The following is a 19,003-nucleotide window of genomic DNA, read 5'->3' as shown; positions in this document are numbered from 1 at the left end:
GTTTTTTTAAATTAAACATGTCATACTTTATGGCTTTATGGGGAAAACTGTTTACAAAATGAACACTGAATAAGACTTAAACTTGTGACTGAGGCCATAAACTTATCAGGAATATGTTTACTGCGTTCATAAAGCAGGTGAAGTAAAGCAAGGTTGCCCCTGCTGCCATAACAAACAATACTGGTTTAATGCTGTTCCACACTGGCTTCCATTTTCAGATTTGGAAACTATGTATAACTTTTCTATACAGCATATGATCCACAGCATATTTATGCCAGGACAGAAACCTGACAACACATTTTTTTCTCTACATATGTTCAAAAAGTACCTGAAACGCAATTCACAATGTATAACGTGCTAGAAAATACATATTAATAATCAGTAAAGATAACTGTGGATAAAAATGCATTCAAATATTTAATTTAAAATACAGACACTCATGTAAAAAAAGAAAAGAAAAAGACATTTTTCACAGGGCTCTAATGCAGTTCTGTGAAGGACTAAGTATCCTTACGGCTTCCATGGTAAGTAGCAGCTAGGTGCTCCTAATCTGATGCAATTGATTAATTGATCATCACTAAGTGTGAGCATCTCTTCCAAGAAGATTTAGCATTTTCCCGGTCGGAGCTTTCAAGTGTTAACACAGCGTCACGTTCTTCCCAAGAGTGGGCACCTCAGTCATTCGCTCAGAGAAATATAAAACAAACCCAACAGCTGCAACTTAGGTGGGCAACTCCAGGCCTCGAGGGCTGGTGTCCTGCAAGTTTTAGATATCACCCTGGGTCAACACACCTGAATCAAATGATAAGTTTATTACCAGGCCTCTGGAGAACGTCAAGACATGTTGCTGAGGTAATTTAGCCATTTGAATCAGCTGTGTTGGATGAAGGACACATCTAAAACCTGCAGGACACCGGTCCTCAAGGCCTGGAGTTCCACACCCCTGACTTAGAGTTTATAGACCTCAGTTAACATGTTAAATGTAACAACTGTAAAAAGAACGTGTATGGTTTCTTTGGAAGGATAGCCCGGCGTGCCATGGTCCCTTAAAAGAACATGGCAGCACATCTTAAATTTGCAAATTTGCATGTAAACACACCACAAGTCTTCAGGACCTTACTCAACCAAAGTAGAGATGTTTGGTCATAATGTGCGGTGCGACATTTGAAGAAAACCAAACATGGCTAATGGCAAATACCTTATACCAACTGCCACGCATGGTGGTGGAGGGGTGATGATTTGGGCTTGTTTCAGAGCCACAGGATCCGGGCACCTTTCCTGTCACTGAGTCAACCGTGAGCGCCTTTAAATACCAATGGATTCTAGAGTCAAATGTGAAGCCATCTGTCCAACAGGTAAAGCTTAGCTGAGACTGGCTCATGCAACAGGACAGTGATCCCATCACAGCAGAAAATCTACAACAGAATTGCTGAAAAAAAGGGTGTTGCAATGGCCCAGTCAAAATTTAGACTTCAACCTATTTTAAAATAGTTCTCTGGGCTGTATTTCGTCACCCTGTATTTATACATGTGTAATGACAATAAAGTTGAATCCTAATTCTAAAACCTTAATTTCACACGAATGTAGATCAGTTCAACCCCCGGACCTTCAACAGAAGCTTAAATGAAGCATTTCTGATTCCTCTGGTATGTTGCAGTAATGATATCGCTTTTAAAAAAACAACAACTTTAACACAAATGCAGTGTTATAAACTGCACCTATTAATAAAGACAAAGATAAATGAATCTACTGAGGTAATGATGTTGGAGTAATGCATGCGAGACTTAAAGCAGGATGCTGCCCATGTTTCTGTCTTAAATACCTATGCAGCATGACTGAGGTAAGCTAAAATTGCTTCCGTAAACTGCCCTTTGCATCTGCCTTGCTCTGCATTTCTGTATCTGCCAAGTAAATGAGCAATGTCCGGACATCCGCCATCGTTTGTAGGAAATTATTTTATAATTGTTGGCTGCTGTTGCATGATGGGTGATTTTAAAGTCCAACTGTTATCTCTCATGCACAGAGAAGAGGTCAGAGTCAACAATAAAGTCTCTGCAGGTTGTCGGCAAACCTTCAGATTGATGTGGTGCAAGAAGGGAGAAAAAGAAGATGTTTGATTTGAGGAGCTCAGCGCTCATTCTGCTGTGGGCTCTGCAGTGGGGTAAGAAAACATTCAGTTAAATTTTAATTATGTGCAGCAATAATGGTGCTAACTATTCTAAACTTAGTTTGTGCAGCCCTGCTACACATAGATTGAAATAATGTCTTGACAAGTCAGTTGATTTTGGATTTTTTTAATCAAGCCACAGTCAGTAAAAAACTAAAAAATTAGTATTTGATAAAGAAGCCACAAGCAGTTGAAAATCTTTCTCTTTCATCTCAGTCTCAGATGCATAACTGTTGCTGCTATGGAGGTTTTTGCTATCTTTGGGAATTTAGGCAACCTGGCATTTGTTTTCCATCTGATAATTAAAGATCCACAGAATGGTATGTGTTGAGACAGAACATATAATTAACCTTAATATTTAATATCACAAATATAAAGGATAAAGAAATGCTCAATGTGGTTTTGAGTATTTCACAACGCTAAGAGTCCACAGAAGACTTCAATACTTCAGATAGTTTTTGATGTCAGGTAATAACTCCTTACTAAAAATGTGAGCTTTCATGTGTGATTTATTTTCTAACAAAATGATGCTGTGATGTCTTTTGGGATATTCAGACTCAAAAATCAAATGTCTGGTGTCCTGTCTATTTTCTAGCTATTAGGTTACTGAATCATAAAGTCTTGAGTCTTAGTCGGAGACGTTTGGTTGGACAGATGCCTTCAGTGGATGGTGTCACCCTGATTACTTCTCTGCGGTCTTTGAGCCTGTTGGCGTTAGATGGGTTGTAAACCTTTGAGTCATGAGTCATGAGAGAGTTTGGACCTGATTCACACACCCAGAAACAACGATGGAAAAAAATTCAGTATTTTCAATCTTTGGCTGGAACATATTTGCATATTTACATCAGCTCTGACAGGTTAAGGCTTCTACTGTTGTCTTTTAATAGGAAAGGCTACAGTTATTTTTTTCAGTCCATAGTGATCATTGGTCTGATTTTTGACCATCTCATACACCCTTGATCAGCAGGTGTAATTTCACAGGACAAAAGGAAAAAAATGAATTTTGTGTTTCATATTGTTATCCAGCTGCTGGCTCTTCAGCTCAGTCGTGTCAAGCTCCTGGGGGGAAATGTAACTTTGTGCAAGACTGTCCAGACTGGAGTGATGAGCAAGGCTGTGGTAAGTTTTAAAAATGTAATTTAGTCCCATCTATAATCTGATTTTTTTTTTTTTTTTGGTGCCATTTCTTGTCAGATTTGTCTCAAAAATGGGAAAATGCTTCAGTGCTGAATATGCTGAATATGATTAGCATCACCCATAGATTTGACTTGACTATATCAATGTGATCATGTTACATGATCATTATGGTCTCATTAAGCTTCTGTGTTTTATTGACATTCTGAAAGGGGAATTTTAACTAATTTTGAGATGCTGGTCACTTATGTTCAAATAAAACAATCATCATATTTAAGATAACAATTAAAAGACCCTGATTTTGCATCTGTGGCATCTGCTAGCTACGGGAAAACTTAGCGGTTTCTAAGGTTTGGTCACAATTTCTAGATTTTATACCTACACAGCAGGAAATTTTTACTCCAAATTATGGTAGGGTAAATAGTTTTCATAGTGGAAGACCTCTCCTGTAATACACAGTATTATAACAATTGAATGTTCTGTCACCCCTGTGAAAGGCTACAATGGAAAGGGGTTTGTGTGTGACTTTGAGGATGAAGGAATGTGTGGATGGGCTGACACGTCGCCCAGTGCACAATACAAATGGGAGAGACATCAGAGAGGGGAAACGGTGCCTGACAGTGGACCGTCCACCGATTACACCACCGGCACAGCCATAGGTATTGTACAGTCTTTTTTATTGTCATGTTTATAGTCAAAGCTGTATTATTGCAAGTATTTTAGAAAGTCATCCTGAATATGGAATGGTAATAACTTGAAATTTTCTAATCAATATGTCTTTTTACAAAGGTTGGTTCATGGGAATCAGTGCAGTAAATGAAGATTTGCTCCATACTGCAGTTTTAATCTCTCCAGAGATTAATCAGTCTTCAACAACGTGTCGCCTTCGCCTCAGATACTTCCTGTGGGACTCGGGTAATGACGGCAAATAACTGCATGTCATATATTTAGATAACCAGGTTTTTTCCTCTCCGTCTCTCTCTGTTAGTCCTGTTTTTGGTCATAACAAGCCCTACCTTTAAAATCGTATAATGTTTCTTTAACAATCTTTAAAGATAAAATGTATTTCCCCTGCAGCTGTCGTGCTAATAAATACTTTAATGTTTACTTTTTACTATAGGTAACACCGGTCTGGGATCTACGCCCTTGTGGGCATCTGTTCTCTACCCAGGTGGTGAAGAGGCTGTTGTTTGGCGTCCTGAGGCCTCCAGTGTTCGTGCCTGGAGGGAAGCTCTCATCTTTCTGGGCCGGATTCCCTCAACTTTTCAAATCCGTCTTCACTCACTGCGGTCAGTGGGACAAAGAGGAGATGTAGCCATAGACCAGCTGGAGTTTCTAGACTGTGCTCTTCCCTGTAAGCCCTTCAAAAGATCCCATTTGTCCCCGCCTTTTTCAAGTCTTTGCAGAGTGTTTTACAGTCAATTAATTCCAGTAAACTGATTCATAAGTGATAGTTTTTTATTTTCTCTTGATCATCAGCACCAGTCCCCGGGGGAAACTGTTCAGCAGGGATGGTGAAGTGTAACAACGAGGCCTGTGTGGAGGAGCGCCATCTCTGTGATGGCAGCGATGACTGTGGTGATGGATCTGATGAGCTCAACTGCAGTGAGAAATCTAATTTCACCTGAATCCCATAATAAATATGTAGGAATATTTTAGTCACAATACAAAGTAATAAAATTGGTGTAGAAAACAGACTTATTGCTCACAAAAAGTTCAATCAAATTAAAAAAAATGTCTGCAAATGTCACTGGAAGTACGTTCAGACACAGCTATAGTCCCAGTCGACACACCGGTGTGTACATGCGTCTTTTATTAAGAATGTAGCACCACCATGTATTTTGATCAATGTGCTAAAACCACTTTTGTAGTCCTAACCATCAGCTGACCTAACCAAAAATGTCATCATCATATCATCAGTGAATGACACGCGGCTCTTCGCTCTTGAATGGGACACCTGTGCACAGGGTCCTTTGTCCCTTTTAGCAGAAGTGACAGAGTAATAGGCCTGTGCAATTAATACAAATTAAAACGTAATTACAATTATAATTTCAAGCATGTGTGAAAATATTGCTAAGATGCATTTGTTTTTTCTATGGCACTTCTTTGTTTATTGTTATCAAGCGAAAACTCCAAACTCAGTCTCCAACAGTGTGTGGCAGGTTTAGTTCAGATTGGAAGACAGACTGACTTTTGTCAACAGGAATAATAAAACTTGGTTAAAATAATAAAACTGACAAGGAACAACAAATCCAAATCCATTGTCAGTACGATTTAAAATAATCATGAGTGCTTTGGGTTGCAAAAAGAAGATGTGTTATTATATAAGGCAGTGGAAAAGCGGTTCTTGTGTATTTTGCTCAGTTGCCTCCGAATAAACATTCCTGTAGAAGCGACTCATATCGATATCATCTTTTAGCTTTTGTAAGAAATACTTAAATCAGAAGGAATCATCTTACATTAAATATCTTTGTCAAAATTAGCTTTTTATTGGTAAGGACCAAACTGTCTTCATGTTAATATTTTAAGCAAAATTACTCCAACAAAGTGCTGCGGCTGGAATGGCTGCCATGTTTTCCAGTAACAAAAAACCTGATTTTGTACTCAGTACTTTGTAAAACAGAGTTTGCTTGAAGGAGGTTGCTTGTGATCGAGAGGCAACACAAGTATTGGGCAAAGATCGGTATATATTTTTAAATAATATTTATAAACCAGGTTTAAGGCTTTAAAAAAAGTTGCCATGATGACCATGTCCATCTTTTATGGAAAGTACACTTTATAATGATGACTATTTGTTCCGTCTTTGTTTGTTGCGCCCCCAGCTCGATATGAGTCCTGTGACTTTGAGGAAGACCTGTGCATTTGGGACCTAAGGTCACTTTCACCATTGAAATGGGTAAGGACAAATCAGACACAGATCTCCAACACGGATCCTCTGAAAGGACCAGGCAGAGATCATTCTAGTAACTCAGCATCAGGTATGATATTCAGACAAATCAGAGAACCCTTTTGTATTTTTGCTACTGAAGCTATGCTTTTACTCCTTACTGCTAGTATTTGAAATGCTTTTGTATTAGAAATAAAAGGCAAATTTAAAAAAAATACTATGTCATTGTTTTTATTTCAGGTCACTTTCTCTATGTTACGGTCCCTGATGAGGGTCTCGAAAGTGACTGGGCCTCCTTCCAAAGTCCCTCTCTAGAACCCACCAACAGTTCATATCCTTGCAAGGTGAGTCCAAAACTGATGCCTTCGTTCTTCAGCGGCTTTTACTTTTACTGTTTCACAGTAGTCTGAAACATTCAAATGCTTTGAAAAGGTAAAAATGTGGAAAATGTTATTCACAAATTGAATTAACAATCACATAAGGGTTATTGTTTTTTTAAGAGTATACTTTCTGGATGGGGGGGGGGGCGCCAGGGATAGCTTAGTAGGTAGAGTCGTGGCCCCATGATCGGAAGGTCGGTGGTTCGAATCCACTGAACGGCTACCCTGAGGTGCCCCTGAGCAAGGTACTGTCCCTACACACTGCTCCCCGGGCGCCCAATGGCTGCCCACTGCTTCACTGAGTGAATGGGTTAAATGCAGAGAGGAATTTCCCCACGGGGATCAATAAAGTATACTTTCTTTCTTTCTTAAATTGCTGGAGAGAAAAGCATTTTTTCATCCCTCATCTTTAAATTAACATTGTTAACAATAATTTGAATTTAAAACCTAATTTCATGAGTTTACTGTACCTGCCTGTTGTAGATGGTGATGTACACTCACCAGTTTGGGCCGAGGTCGGGGGGTTTGACGGTGTTGGTTGCAGATAAATATATCTACCCAGTGTGGGAAAGAGGTGGCTCTCTAGGTGATCTCTGGGTAAAGGCAGAGGTGGAGATTGTCACCAACGTCGCTTTCCAGGTAAGTGCCTCTCACAGGTGAATTAATAACCATAATAGGGAAGCTGGGCTTCACCCATTCCAACTCTAAAATAGGGATATTGATGGGTTAGGACTACAAATCTAAAAAAAAACAAAATCCTGAATAGCAAAGAAGTTAGTACATAAGGTAAAGATCAGTAAAATTAGGTTTTTGTAAGTAAGTAAAGTTTACAGAATCGGTTAAGTCTGGCCACAGAAATTCATGTAGCTCGGAGGTGCGATGATTTGATAAGAGATGATTCCTCCAAGCCACTACAGTAATCTATGTAATGTAAAAATAAATATATGTGTCGATTTAATGTATGTATACAGCCGACACAATTCTCACAAGTCTAACTGTTATATGTTCATCTTCAAAAAATAAAATGTATGATATATCAGCCACCGTTATTATTTTTGAATAAACCTGGAACAAAGTTCAAAGAGAGCTTGCAATACTTTATTTTAATACAACAACTTTATGTTACTGCAGGTACATTAATGCTGAAAAGTTGAGTCACTGTTTTTGAAAGCAAAGCACATCTTTTTAAATCTTGCATTATATTAACTTAGTGAAATACCAATGATTAAGGTTTACATAGGCCTGTTTTTTAGTGTTCCAGTGGCACGTTGTGTTCCCTAATGCTTGGTCGTTATGTTAAAAGGCTGACTAGATATTAGACAAACCATTTTCCTTTTATATTAGCACAGCTGAGGGCTGTTGTCGAGTGTCTGAATCATCAAACTGTGTGGGTTTGATAATAATCTCAAAACGGCCAAAAAGTGACCAAATAAGTACAATTCTGCAAATTAAAAGCAGCTAAATGCGATTTCAAAAACCAAATTCTGATGCATGAAAATTTCACACAACAGTGTGCACTACTACCGTCACATAACAACACAAACTTGCTCCAATGATGGATTGATTTTTCCTGTTATTAGTTACATCCTGGAGCTGTTCGTTTACTGCTAATATTGAGATTGTTTTGGTGAGCCAATTAAGCATAGCTGGGAGTCATCGTTTAATCAAACACTTTTCCACACAGAAAAGCTTTAAATTCTTAATACATGAACATTTTGAAATAATTCAGAAGGAAGTTGATGTTGTAAAGGCAACAGTGGTTAAATTTTAACTTTAAGCTTAAATAATTAAAATATGAGGGTTTTTTTTTAAATTATCATTATCTTTTTACCTTTTCACATATACTTTAATTTACTTTAATAGAAATGATGGTGATTATTCAGTTCAGTTCAATTCCATGTAATATACCAAAAGCCGCTTTATATCATAATGTAAAGACCCTGCAATACTGGGTCTCCATGTACCTATGTAATTAATGCATGGATATATATTTATATATATTTATTTATTTATTTATATATATATTTATATATATTTATTTATTTATTATTGTTATATTAATATATATAAGAAATATATCATAATATAATATATTTAAAAAATAACATTTAAATGTAAACATTTAAAATGAATATAACATCGCCTAAAAAGCAAACAACAACATTTTATAGATCGCGTTAAACCAAAGTTTTTCAGCTCTAGCGTACAGCTTCTATATGCGCATAAATAATCAAAAATCAAAATTTTCCGACTTTAAAATAAAAAACATTTGAGATCTGAATGTAATACTCAATAGAAAGAAAAGAACAGTTTACAGGCGACAAATGAAGAATAAAAGAAAAGAAAACATCTCTTTTAATTTGAGTTTACATGACTACTAAATGTAATTTAGTATTTTTGTACTCACAAAATTCAAAAATGTTTTGTTTTTTACCTCTTTTATAGTGTAACTGGTGAGAATTTTAGTTGAAATATAAAATAGCTAATTTGCTCTTTTGAATTATTTTCTCCCTATAGATCCTGATTATGGCAGCAATCAGAAACTTTACATATGGAGGTATCGCGATTGACAGCATTGTTTTGTCTCCCGAATGCCGCTTATCAGCCAGTAAGCTTCTTAATTGTCTTAACTTTGAGGAAAAACATCTGCAGGGAATAAGTATAAACATCTTCTGTCGTTGAATGACTCTTGCTCATGTTCTTCTCTTCCATAGATACTAGTTCTGTTGAAACACTCCCTGATCACCCTAAAAATCCATGTGCTGAACCGGATAAGTTGTGTGATTTTCATATTGACTGTGAAGGAGCAGAGGATGAAGCTAAATGTGGTGAGTGCATTCATCCTGTTTATTTGGTTTGACTTTTTTAAAATGGTCTGCAACGTTTTAAAAGACTTTTGATTTTATAAAATGAAGTGATGCCGAATCCAGCAGGGTGTTCCTAAACTTAACCCAACTCTATTAATAATAGCTATTTTATTTCAAGAAGAAGGTTAATATACTTAAAATAATCTGCTGGTAAATAATTAACTTGTATTTTACACAATTTCATTGCTAATTTTCAAAAAGAAATTAAGTAGGTTGTGTTTATTGCTTTGGTTGCTCCTAAACTTTACAAGTAATGTCTCATGCATGGAACATGTGATATACAAAATTATTGCTGATTATGGTTGCATTTTTAATCACTGCTGTTAACTGCTGTTTCTTCAAAAACCTCTTCTGCAGGTGATTTCTCTTACTCTCAGGGCAGCTCTGGGTGGACTGACACCAGTCTTGGGGGTCAAGGTTGGGTACTATATCAAAATTCCACAGCCCAAGGTACAGACAGCTCTTTCTGGTATTCATTTATTTATTTGTTTAGTGCTAATTTCATAGAACAATTTATTCCCGTGGGTCTATTTTCATCTGTCAGAGGAGTTTCTGTATGTAGCCAAAGCTCCAGGCCAGCAGCTGACTGAAGCCCAAACACGGACCCCCCTCCTAGGCCCCACTGGTCCCGTTTGTAGCATGAGCTTTGATTATGCACTAACTGGGAAACCCAGTTATATTGGTAAGTTGTTGCCCTGCAAATCCTTTTATTCTTTCCAGAACACAAACTTGGTACACTGTAAATAACCCCGGTTACATCTTTCTGCTGCAGGTGATCTGTCCGTCAGAGTGATCGACAGCTCAATGGGCACGGGGCCTAAATTGTGGGAGTTTAATGGGAAGACTGGACCAGAGGCAGAGGATTGGCAACACGCTGACATACTCATTGGATTTAGGAAAAATCGATTCCAGGTCAGCTTAACTTTAGTCTTGCTGCTCAGGTATTTATCATTTTGCTCAACTACAGAGATACAACTCCTCTTCTCATTGGCTGACTCTCATAAACAGAAAATTTGAATGGTAGCTGGGTGGGCCTTCTGTGCCACTTTAATGATATCAGCTTTCAGTGAGGTCATCATACAAAGCCCGAGATTAAACATGACCTCATTATTTAAAATCTTTACCTTGTTTAACATGAGCGTCCATCGCTCTAACAGTACATATGACATGAGCTATATTATTATATTTTTAACTTCAGTCTGAAAACTATAGTCAAAAGAAAAGAGAGTTTTGGGAGGTTTAAACAACACACTCTATAGGAAATCTGCCAATGGCACATTCAGAGGAAGTATAAGCTGAACCATCTGCTCATGGATTTGAGATCAGCTGATCTGACTCAATTGATGTTGAGTTTCACTTTGTGGCTTGACTGAGCTAATGCTATGCTATTTGTTTTTCTGTAACACAAAATCAAACAATGAAACAGTTAAAATATTATTTAATTCATTAGACCGCTTTGTTTTATCTTCACCAGCTTGCTTTTGAAGCTCACGCTAAGAAACTTTGTCAGTGCTCCAAGATTAAAGTGAAAAATGTCCAATTTAGTGACTGTCATGTTGACTATTATCCATGGTCTCCAACAGGTAACTTTAATATCTACTTATAATTTACATAATTTATGATGCTCAGTTTAAAGTTTTTCTAGTACTTGCTTAAACCAACCAGTTTTGTGTGTGTTTGCCCAGGATTGTCATGTAACTTTGAAGAAGGATTGTGTGGATGGTATCAGGACAGCAGCGACAACTTTGACTGGACAATGCTCAGTGGGATGGACCATACTATCAGTGTTGGTAAGCTCATTTGATTTCAAATAAATTAATCTAGCATTTTATACAGGCTTTTAATCAGGGAGCATCTCAGATGTACATACTTTTGAATCCTTTCCACAGACTCACTCTCTCTATTAGAGAACCCTCAGTGTGGTTTGGCGCAGGTGTAATGCTCTTAACTGCTGTCAGTGATGATTGGTCCTTGTTAATTGATTTTTTTCAGCTGACATGTAGGATGTTATTCTTGTCACAAAGCTGAGAGATGTTTCTTTGCTATAAACTCCTTTCAGTCCCTGTCGATAAATGATGGAAAGCACAGTAAAAGTACTTTGTATTAATTTAATGTAATTTTTTTTGAATAGTTGCCATAAATATAATACAAGTTTGAAAGTGAAGATACTAATTTTGCTAAGCATTATGTGATTGGTATTATACTGTATCAGTGTCTGATGCTGACCTGTCTGTCTGTTGATGTTCAGGCAGAAGCCTTGTCATGGACATGAGGAGTCCATACCTGCACGGTTTGTTTGGACGCTTAATTTCCTTTCCACAGTCACCGGGTCCTAAAGATTACTGCCTTTACTTCTTCTACAAAGTCTATGGGCCAAATGCAGGTGATGATAATTTGACTAAAAGAATGTAATATGTAAATTTAGAATGAAAGATTGTTTCTTCAGTAAAAAAGAAAGAAAAACAAACCTTTAACTAGAAATCTCTGATATTTTTCTTCCAGGTGCTCTGAATGTGAAGCTAATAGATAACAAAGGTTTTGAGAAGGTCCTGTGGACCCACAGTGGAGCTCGTGGAAATGTTTGGCATGAAGCACAATGCTCAGTACCGCACCAGATCTCAAAATTTCATGTATGTAATAAATGCACACAGCACCAGTGAAATTACTAAAACAAGGAAATCCATCCTTTTTTCTTCAGCACTTATCCAACTGAGGGTCATGAGGTACTGTAGCCTATCCCAGCTGACACAAAGTGAAACTGATTTTAAACAAATGGTTTGAGTTTTTGGAGAAACTTTGCCCACTTGTGGTAAAACAAAACATCATTGCAGCTCTAAGGAAGTAGATGCCCTTCACGGGTAGACCTATCCTGCCTGCCGCTGGTTTAAAATGCAGCACTGACGCTTTTTGCTTTTATGAAGAATAAAGACCACATCTCCCTTTAACTCATCACTTAATTATTTTGGTCAATTTTTTTAACAGCTGAGCCTCTCTTCACCTCCAAAGATCTTAAATATGTATAACGACCCACAATTTTTCTTTATCATTTTTACCATGATGCTATTCCCACTTATGCCAGCTTTCTGTCTTATGTTTGTATTTTTTGTTGCTTGTGCATGTTTTTATTAATTTACTTCTGTCTGCTTATTTATGCTTATGTTTCATCTGAAACATAGATATCAAGTTTCTGTCAATGACATTGTCCAGTATTTGTTGTTTTAAAATCACCTGTACACATTAATTAACTTGGCTTTTTAATAGGAATAGTTAATAACATCTTCCTTCTCTTCCAATTCATCAACAGCTGATGTTTGAAGCCGTTCGCTCTGGCTATGATGGACTCATTGCCATTGATGATGTGGCATTCTTGGAGGGTCCCTGTACCAACCCAAGGATGTGTTCCTTTGAAGGCCAACAGTGTGGGTACACCAGCTCTAGTAAAGATCAGTGGCTCCACCGTAGCGGATACACATCCACATCAAATGGGCCCAAATTTGATCACACCCTGGAGACTGAACAGGGTGAGAAACACCCCTGCTGTTTAACATTAGAATATACATGCAGGAGACTGAGAAATTGAGAATTGTGTTCATACGCTGTATGGTCTCTATCCAGGTTTCTACATGGTTGTTAACACTGGAGCAAGCATCCTTCCCTCAGGTAGCACCGCAGTCCTCACCTCATCTGTTCGCCAAGGAACTACCCGTACTGAGTGTCTAAATTTCTGGTATCACATGGGAGGAGTGAATCCAGGTGGGCCAGCTTCACAGAGGAAAACACAGACACACACATAAAGTTAAAGTAATGGAGTGTGTCCCATAGGTTCTCTTACAGTGTATATGAAGCCAGTGAAGGGAGAGAGGGTCAAGATATTTACAAGCAACCTGAATCAAGGAGATGTGTGGCGTCATGGCTATGGCAACATTTCGAGCTCCCTTGAGGACTGGCAGGTAAGTGTGAAGGCAGATACAGACTTTTTAAGCCACTTTTAATGTGATTAATTTATCCTTCACATAAAATAAACTACTCATTTAATAAACTCATTTATCTAAAAATATGAACATGTGTGAATTCAATTTTCAGTAGTCTGCCTGAGTCACTCACACTCTCCACTCTCTCTATACTGTGCAAAAGTTTTGAGCCATCTCACCGTCATCCCATCAGCAAAGAACCAATTTTAGTTTGCATTTCTAGACACATCATTTGTTCCACTTTCTTTAGCTGAATAACACATAACACAGTTTGAAAGGCATAAAATAGTCATTTTACACCAACAAAGTGATTCCCATAATGCCATTAGCTGAAAACTTGGCAACTTTGGCATGGTGTGCACTATGCACTTAAAAAATCTGAGGAAACCAGATAAGTATCTACAGCAGGTGTATCTGTGAGCTATGAACTTAATTAATAGGAAAAAAATTATTATCTGATTGGCAACAGCTTCATTTTTCAGCATGCTAATGATCCCAAACACACTGTCAATGCAGTAAAAGCATATCTGTGTCATGACGCTGTGTGTGGCAGGCAGGTTAGGACCCAAATGTAGGACTGAACTTAACAGCTTTATTTCTGGAAAATACAAATAACTAAATCTAAGTAACTTAACTGACCGGTTCTCCTAGAAACATACACTGCAGGCACTGAACAAACGGGACACACAGCAAGAGGGAGATCATCACAAGGAGCACAAAAAGACACAGACAATATATATACATGAAGGAATCAGGGCAGAGAGGAAACACCTGGGGAACACGGCTGGATTATAATCTAACTGGCAAGACGGGAACAAACACTGAGACATGACTGACTAAACAGAGAGAGAGCGAGACACACATTGAAAATATATAACTACAGAATTATGACTATACATGGGGCATGGAACAGACGGGAGGCTTGACGACAGAAATGTAAAGACTAGATAAGAAAACTAAGGTGACCTAAGAATACAAATGTTAAACAGAAGGCTAACAACTATAATAACCAAAACAAGGAACAGAATCTTAACCTCAGAATATTAAATAAACCAAAATCAAAAGTCCAAACACAGAAACGATGCGTCACAGACCCGTGACAATGACAATCTGGATAGAAAAACACACAGTGGAACACTATCAATCATGGTTCAACCTCCCTAAAACCAGGACCTCAGCATTTCTGAAGCAATGTGGGATCATTTTGACAGAGAATTTGGAGAAAAACAAAGGCAGATAGCCAATCCAAGAAATAACTTTTAATTTCCTTCAAGATGCCTGGAGAACTATCCCTGAAAACTACTTAAAGAGATTACATAAATAAAAAATATCAAATAATGGCTTTCAATTAGAATTCTCCAAATTCTGTTTTTGTGTTGTACAGTGAATCTTCATGCAACTACTTCAGGTTTTCATAGCAAAAAACAAAGAAACAAGTGGTGCCTCAAGACTTTTGCACAGTAGCTTTTGATCTAAGGACTTTGTGCCCGCTGTTCAAAGCAAGCTTATTTTGTGGTAATTTTCTTCTGCAGTTGGAATTTGAGGTTGTCGGCGCTGGAGGGAAAGACACTTGCATTGCAATCGATGACATCTTTCTTGCACATTTTCCCTGTGAAAATCAAGGTTTGAAATGCCTCATCAAGATTGAAATCACTACAGATTTTAAGACTGCAGTAAAAGCAGCACGCAGCTCTATGTATCTAGATACTTTTCCTCATGGGCTTTAACCAAGGATCCCGCTAAGACTTTAAGACTACAGTAAAAATGAATGAATGAATGAAAGAATGTAATATTTTTAAATATTACATTCTTTAGACATATTTTTGTTTGTCTTCCATTTTGTGCTGTATATTTGAAATTGTGGCTTCAGTGTGTCTGTACTACTCTGTGGTTACACTATGCTGAGTTAGAACAGGTTTTTTTTTTAAGTCTATCTGAGGCTGGATGATGCTCTTAAAGACTAGAGAAGTCTTTTACTCACCACTGGCCACAGGCCAAAGAAAATAATGCATGCATTTAGTGTTGCACTCCTGTGGTGAGTGAAACCACAATTGCCTACAGTACCACCTAGAGAAGGTGTAAGCCAATTTGCACTGGTGTATTTTTATGTCTTTAACCCACTAAAATAAAGGCCTTACATTAGTTTTCAAAAACTACTCCGAGTACATGACTACCTCCTCTATAATATGTTATCCTACTCAATATTGCACAATTATAGTGTAATATTTATTTTGTTAGATTCCCCAGGTTCCAAGTGTAGTATGGAGAGAGGCATGTGCAGCTGGAGCAACACTCAGAACATGACCATAGACAAACTGGACTGGGAGCTGACGAGTGCAGAGATGGAACATCACTACCCAATCCCACTTGACGACCACACTTTGGGCACAGAAAAAGGTAAAACCAGAGAGAAACAAACAACTAGACAGCTGGCAGATGCTACAAAGTCACACTTCTTATCTTCTTTTTCAAAACACCCTTCTTTTCTTTTCTGCAAGGTCACTTCCTGTTCTTTCCAAGCAGCAATCGGACAGAAGTGAGTCAAAACGCTCTACTGCTGAGCCCTCACCTGCCCCCTACTAAGGGCACCTGCCTGAAGTTCTGGCTCTATAAAAGCCAGTCGTGTAAGAAAGAAAAAACATATTCAATTTATGTCAGTTTTGAATGCATTTACCTGTAAATATTTTTAACCTTTTTTATGAATGACTTCAGCGGACTGCCAGCTAAAAGTATGGAGACTCTCCGAAGGTCGTTTCAACCCGCTGGCTGAGACCGAACTTGTTGGACTGTGGAAACGTTTTGACATTGACATCACATCTACTGAGGAATACCAGGTCAGGCTCACATTTATAACAAATGGCTGAATACACTTGGTGACTTGTTGTTGTATGTAAGCATATACGACCTACTGCAATCTCTGCTGTCATCTTACTTTTCCTGTAAACAGATTGTTTTTGAAGGCGTCAAAGGTACAGCAGGTGTGGTAGCTCTGGATGACATCGAATACACCATCGGGATCAACTGCGCTAACAAAGTCACAGATCCAATAAAACGTATGAGCAGAACTCCCAGATTTCTATTCAAACTATTACAGACTGTATTAGAGGTTTTTAATGTTTCTGCAAAATGTGCATGCTCAGATTCAGTGCTGAGAAATTTAAAAAGAGGCAGTTTTCATTGAGTGTCCACCACCCCTGCAGACAGCAGTAAATGTTTTTTTGTGACATTTCTGCACACTGCTTCTGCATTTTGGCTTATTTTTGGTCAATAAAATGAATAAATACCTAAGATAATAATAATAAATAATATCTGCTAAAAAACAGGTTTTTGTTTTAATGCCCTGACATGTAAAACCTTTTAATTAAAAGAGGCTGTACTTTATTTTTCATGAGCAGCAGTCACTGTTAAGATGGTTTTTTTTTAAATAAAATAAAATTTCCAAACTGACAAAGTGAATTTAGAACTAATATGCTTTTAATAATATTCAGTTTTTCAGCACTTTAATTTTTTTAACCATTCAACCATTTGACTGAATTTCTAACTACAATGTAAAGTTTGGCTTCACTACATTAATGAGACAAATACTAAATGTTTCCCATCTGTGCTGCAGCCTCCCCAAACCGAGACAATACAGGAGGTATCGCGGCGTCTGTGATTGTGGTCCTTCTGCTCATCGGCACGTTGGTCGGCCTGCTGGTTTTCTACCTGCGAACACGACAGACATCACCTTCCTCATTTGTTGCTGGTTTCACTAATGAGTCTTATGACACAGACCGCACAGTGAGTAAATCTGACATTCAGACCCTTAAGAACACAAAAAGCAAAAGGACAAAAGCATTGCCCATATGATCAAAAAGGCTGATTTTTACCTTAATGTGTCTTAATTAATCACTAATAATTAATTAGAGTTCACTTCAGCAGGACCATGTTACAGTTCCGCAGACCCAAAACCCAGATGGCAGCTGGTTTCAATAATGTCTCTGTGAGTATTTAATATGACATTTGCTGTTTGATTTCCAATCCCTATAAGAGGCAGCTTTATAGACTTTTCTGCCACCAGATGGTAGAAATAAACTCCAGAATACTTCATATAAACTAGCACTTAAACACCAGAGACAAAGTAACATAGTACCTGCTGAAGTCCTATCTGTCGCCACCTGTTGAATCTCTCATTCATACATTTTCTTACCAAAGTGCTGATTCACTGGGTTTTGGCTTCAGAGGCTGTACATGAACATAAAAAAAATTATAGGCTGCTTTATTTCATGTTTAAATTTCATAAATATGTTAATAAATCATGACATTAATGGTCAAAATAACGGAAAAATAGAAGTTATCTTTCATGTAGCAGTTTATCCAAAATTGACATTTTCACTTCACAACAGTCTGACCTTTTTATGTTTTTGCAGGTCTCTTGTAACACCAGAGAAATGGAGGTGGAATGAGACTCAAGGTACAAAGGTTCTGCCACCCAAAGGTAGTTTTGTTGAAAAAAGGTGATATCACAGCAGGAGAACTACTTGTGTCACCCATACATCACACACACAATATGCAAGCATAGCTCACACACTGACCAACCAAGCTAAGCCTAATTGGTGAAGATACCTCAGATCAGATGTGACTCTGGCTGTGGATGGAAAGAAGACAAAAGGAGAAGGTCTAATGTGTTTTGGATGAAAATGAACTTTCTCTAAATCAAGACTGGGCACAGCCCATGAATGACAGAAATGGCTGTAAGTAGATCCTTTTAGGTGTCTCAGAAACCTCGAACAGTTATAAGTTAATTTTAAGTGCAAGCAGCAGAAAGATTTCAGTAGTTTAAGCCCCCTTTTTATCTTCTAAAACGGGCACTCTAAAAAACAACTAGCAAAATAATTTGCTAGTTGTGGGAATAAATACTCAGCATATGGAAAAGTAATATAACTTTGTCAGTTCATAAGTTTTTTTTCCCAGCTTCAGCCTAGAGACTACATGTTTATAACAGAATAAATGGGCCACTGGAGTTTGAAACTATGAGAATTTATCAGAACCCTTGAGTTGCAATATGTAAGTGGAGTCCAACTCATATTAGGGACATAAACTCTTAATTTGTTGTTCAAAAAGAAGGAAAGTTGTGGACAAAGGAGAAAAGACTGTAAACACGCAGGTTATAGCCTTGAGAAAGTTGCATTTAAGTGGACGCTGAGGTGCGCTAGTGTTTTTAAAGATTGTTAGAGTAATGCAATGTTTTAGATGTATTGAAGGGTTCATTTTACTCTGTTTTAAAACAAGCTGTGATTGAGCTCTGGTAATAAAAAATGATGACTACTGCAAGACCAGTTTTTTTTTTTCTCTGATCCCAGATAGTTCTTCTGGTGTATGCAGGAGGTAGGTCTAAAGATTTTTTCTGAAATCATATTTTAAAAAAACTATAATTTATTTAAAGATTTGAGTAGTGAATTACCTGTTAATTATAAATTAATCAATAAGCAGTAGAAAATATAAAAGAGTAAATCAGTCATTTGAATAGCTAGCCAAAAGTAAAGCTAACTAAAAAGTGTAGGTAAATAGTTGTTGGCAGGTTGTATGTACAAGCTTATAAATTAGCTCGCTAAACA

The 19,003-nt window shown here is 37.6% G+C and overlaps 1 protein-coding gene across 1 annotated transcript; it reads left to right on the top strand.

Annotated features, from left to right (window-relative positions):
• Window positions 1-2,109: 2,109 nt before the first annotated feature.
• mamdc4 (MAM domain containing 4) lies at window positions 2,110-17,885 on the top strand. The gene is made up of 29 exons (XM_087844433.1): window positions 2,110-2,161; window positions 3,194-3,286; window positions 3,799-3,960; window positions 4,091-4,216; window positions 4,422-4,655; window positions 4,781-4,906; window positions 6,124-6,279; window positions 6,429-6,532; window positions 7,052-7,207; window positions 9,086-9,176; window positions 9,283-9,396; window positions 9,793-9,885; window positions 9,980-10,117; window positions 10,208-10,347; window positions 10,910-11,018; window positions 11,121-11,225; window positions 11,684-11,818; window positions 11,938-12,065; window positions 12,740-12,956; window positions 13,051-13,188; window positions 13,258-13,385; window positions 14,939-15,029; window positions 15,645-15,803; window positions 15,905-16,030; window positions 16,119-16,240; window positions 16,354-16,459; window positions 17,017-17,186; window positions 17,313-17,388; window positions 17,816-17,885. Exons 1-28 carry the CDS (start codon window positions 2,110-2,112, stop codon window positions 17,379-17,381), a joined length of 3,588 nt encoding a protein of 1,195 aa, XP_087700559.1. The 3' UTR covers window positions 17,382-17,388; window positions 17,816-17,885.
• Window positions 17,886-19,003: the final 1,118 nt, after the last annotated feature.

This window comes from Neolamprologus brichardi, chromosome 7 (assembly GCF_056152115.1).
Source record: "Neolamprologus brichardi isolate AB-2024 chromosome 7, ASM5615211v1, whole genome shotgun sequence".
NCBI lineage: Eukaryota > Metazoa > Chordata > Actinopteri > Cichliformes > Cichlidae > Neolamprologus > Neolamprologus brichardi.
The sequence above is the reverse complement of the archived record's forward strand: the minus strand, read 5'-3'. Positions and strand labels throughout refer to the sequence as shown.